This window comes from Athene cunicularia (genome assembly GCF_003259725.1).
Source record: "Athene cunicularia isolate RWA chromosome 1 unlocalized genomic scaffold, athCun1 chr1_part2, whole genome shotgun sequence".
Classification (NCBI taxonomy): domain Eukaryota; kingdom Metazoa; phylum Chordata; class Aves; order Strigiformes; family Strigidae; genus Athene; species Athene cunicularia.
In genome coordinates, this window is record NW_020799092.1 from 573,175 (window position 1) to 577,313 (window position 4,139).

The 4,139-nt window shown below is 37.4% G+C and overlaps 1 protein-coding gene across 1 annotated transcript in view; it reads right to left on the minus strand.

Annotated features, from left to right (window-relative positions):
* Positions 1 to 3,664, minus strand: part of RBFOX2 (RNA binding fox-1 homolog 2) — an 89,425-nt gene extending 85,761 nt beyond the window's left edge. Inside the window, exon 1 of the mRNA XM_026862855.1 lies at positions 3,593 to 3,664. Within this exon, the coding sequence (XP_026718656.1) occupies positions 3,593 to 3,664 (72 nt within the window). The remainder of the gene's footprint in view (positions 1 to 3,592) is intronic.
* Positions 3,665 to 4,139: the final 475 nt, after the last annotated feature.

Consider the following 4,139-nt stretch of genomic DNA (forward strand, 5'->3'; position numbering starts at 1 on the left):
CCCCCCCTTCCCCTTTCTATAACTACACATTCAGTAGGTGCCTGCCTTTCATTCTTTTGCAAAGCTCATTACTATGCACTCAGGCAATTTAGTATCTCCAATAACATAATTTTATGAAAAGACATTAATTTATAAAAACCCAAAGTCTTTTCCTCAGCCTGTTCTTGCTACTCCATATTACTGCCCCAGGTTTTAAAACCAAATCCCTAAATTAAAAAGCTGACATTTATTTCACAATCCAATTCTTGCCATTTCCTAGTGCAGATATCTTACTACATATAAATAACCATCAAATGGGCAAAACAAAACAAGAAGGGGAAGAAGAGAGCATTACCTAAGCTCCTCTGTTGTTTTAACTACAGATCCAGATAGAACTGCCATGCTTTAAAGTTTTTGATGCAGATTTAACCAGCATTAAGATACCTGGGTGACTCTTCAGTAACAAAGCATCACACCTCCCGTGTCCCACAGAAAATTAAATTACAAAACCTATTTTTAAACTTGTATGCACCAAGATGAGTACAGCAGGACTTTATTGACCAGTAATAAACTACTGAATTTTCTGCAAGGCTGGACATAATGGCTGGTTTACTACTGCACATTGATGTACACAAGTATAAGTCAAATACAAGATGGCACTGTACTCCATAATTTTATTTTGAGATAAAAGCCCAACTACATTACCATATAACCTGCTATGCACATGCATTTCCAGTAACACAAGTTAGGTAACTGTTATAAAATCATAGTCTTCTTCCTGCAAATGCTTAGCCATATGAATAATTTTGAAATTACAGAAATATTAAGACTGGAAAAGACCTCCTGACACAGAGGACCAGATAAACTGCTATCATACAACATCATCCAATCTCTTCATAAAATTTATCATGCTACATCTTAGAAGTGGGTTTTGCAGCTACACTACCCCAGCCAAAAGGCTGCTCTAGAACAGCACTCCCCAGCAGTGGAGATCTGCATTCATCTCCAGCTTAACTTTATTCCTGAGCAATTTCTGTTTGCTCTTGTGCCAGTACCATCCTCTAGCTTAATTAACCATATTTTCCTCTGTCCCTTACAACTAACCTTCCCCACGTATCCCCTCTTACCTATTTAAACAAGCAGCTGTTCCAGTCTTTTTGTCACATGACAGGTTTTCTATTCTCCAACCTCCAGAAGCCCTTTCTTGCACCTGATCTAGCCTGTGCTTTTTTAATTACTCAGAACAACACTGTTAGCTCCTAATCTGTTTCACAATTCCAGCACTAAACTGCATGTTCTCTAGCCTCATTAGTACTTTCTTCTGGAGCACCACAGCAGATGCTGTATGACCCATCTACAGTAAAACACATCATCCCATTAAGAAAAATGCATGTTACCTAGTTAAGAAAATTGGTTATCTTAAAAACAGATAGGCTGATATGGCACAACCCTATTTTGATGGATTTGTGTTGCCTTTTATCACATATTTTTTATATAATCTTTAATTAATATTTTTGTATCAGCATACAGCTGAGGTTGGACCAACAGGTCTGTACTTACTCAAATCACTCCCTATCACCAATAGGGCTATTATGTTTTCTGTCCTAGAAACTTGTATCACTCCTGATTTGATTAAGACTTATCAGATCTGCAACTTCATGAAACAGTTCTTTGACTTTCAGGAATAGGTATCACCCTTCCCCAGTCAATCCTGCTCCACAGCCCAGCCTGCATCACTAGGGCTTTGAAGCGTCCAACATGATTGCTTCTACAGTAGGTTCATGCCCATCACCCATCCTGTCCTTGCTCCCATGATCAACTCTACCTTTAACAACAAGAAAAAAAGATTTGTTCAATTCTGTGATCACAAGAAGAGTATCCTCATCAACTACCCTAACCCCAACACGAAGTGGACCCATATTTTCCCTTCTCTCTAATTGTTTTTTGAGAAACTGTCACCCATGCCCTTAGCAACATTTGTAAGGTTTAATTCCACCTGATTTTCATCAATTCTCATTTTATCCCTACTGACTTTAAAGGCACAGCAATCTTTGCTAATAAATTCTCTTTTTGCACCTAACAACCTTTATAAGGTGATTATGCCTCCAGTTAGGCTGAAGTTTCTTCTTACCATTTTTTTTTCTATTCACTTATATCATCAAGAATTTGCATCCAAAGTACTTCTAAAAAAAAAAAAACAAAAAAAAAACAAAAAAACCCATACACACAAAAACACACCAAAAACCCCCGAAACCCAAGACACACACTGCATCATTCAAGTCTGAGTTTTCAATCCATTTTACTGACTTCATTAAATATTTTGCTTCATTTATCAAAGCTTGTATTATGATTACCCCACCTTTAGATGGAGACATGGAGGCTTCTAAACCACTTGTTTTCCTGTAATTCACTCACTATCTCAACAACAGGTTGCTACAGTGATGAAATTTTTTGACCCTATTATTATTAACAGCAATTGTTCTCCAAGCTACATCTGAGAAATTAAAGTTTCTCATACTAATATTTGTCTCTCTAATGGTACTGGGAATAATATTATTTCAGAGCTGCAAATTTGTATCCAAAATCCAGTCCTATGAGGGATTACAGCAGACTCACAGTACTCCCGTGGGACCTCTTTTACCATTCTTCCCCACAGCAATTTTGACCAGAAACAGATCCCACGTTATCAGTATTATTCTTCTTTCTTCTAGACAGTCTACTGCATACAATACAGCCTATCACCTTTTACATCTACCCTTATCTGAACCACACATAATCTTGAATGCATGTTAAAGCCATGATTACTATTCTTGCAGATTGATATTATCCCTATAATATCCAGTTTCATGTTCTGCACCAGTAGCTCTGGTTCCTCTGCTTGTTATTTCTAATGCCAGAAGCCTGACAAAAACCCTGATACATTTGTGCATTTACGAATCACATAGCTTCCAGCTCCCTCAACTAAAAGTATCACCCATCTAATTACTGCTGAATTTTATTATTTTTATAACATTGAATTTTATTGTTTTCCATCTCCTACCTGCACATTGCTTTGCACAGAGATAATGTTTTACATGCAAGCAGCATTTACCTAATTTTATTCTTTCAGTATACTAAGCAAGGCATGGAGACTACACAAGTTTTTGCCAATGTTCTCAAAACCCAGTATTTTCCTTCACATGCACTACTCTTTGATGTCTGCAGACTGAGGTACATTTTTGAAAATGTAAGACCACAGCCCTGGGCTTTGCATTGCCTGCTTTCTTCAGACTGCTTATAACAAGCATGCTAAGTCACAAAAACAGCTATAAGAACATAAGCCAGGTATAGTCTCCCTACACTTGATGTGCAACCATGGTAGTTCCAGACATTTTTCATGTACATTTTTTTAAATTGCTAAAAACCGTGGTACTGTGGGGACACAGCAATACAGCATGGAGTCTGAGATACTTCCATACTGCACAGTCATTACACCACATTGATCTTTATTAAGGAAATTACAGCAACAGTTTCACTTTATAAACTGAATTTATAAAATCTTTAGTATAATTCTCTGTTCTCCAGACAAATTAATCCAAGCCTTATCTAGTTACTCCCACTAAAGAGCTCTTACCTCCGCTGATTCTAACTCTTCATTGCTAGAAGCCTGGCTGATGCTCTTCCTCTCACCCACCAAAAATGGCATCTTTAACAATTAGCCAATCACTACATCTGCTAAACTGGGTCATCAGGGATCTGATGAGCAGCTTACAATATGTCTCTGCTTTTTAAAGACTGATGTAAATGTAGGAAACATGCCAACAAGCAAGGATGCATTTTCTGGCTGGGTATGTACTGATTTCCATAGCAGCTAAATAGATCAAGCAGCTCAGCCAGCTTTTACTGGTGTTAGACAAACAGCACACAGTACCAAGATTACACCTTTAGAGCTGCAAGAGATTCTCATTTTGCACCAAAGCAAGTTCCATATCCTGAGCACAAAGGTGGCTTTCACTTACTCAAGGTGAGAATTTATATTGGAAAGTCATCATTCCTCTATAGGGCTACATTTTCAGGGCTGTATTGCTTGTTTGGTTTGAATAGGTATAATATTTTTCAAAAAGCTGAATTGTATTTTTCTTCCCAGTTTTAATATAACCAATGACTAGAAAAATTATTTA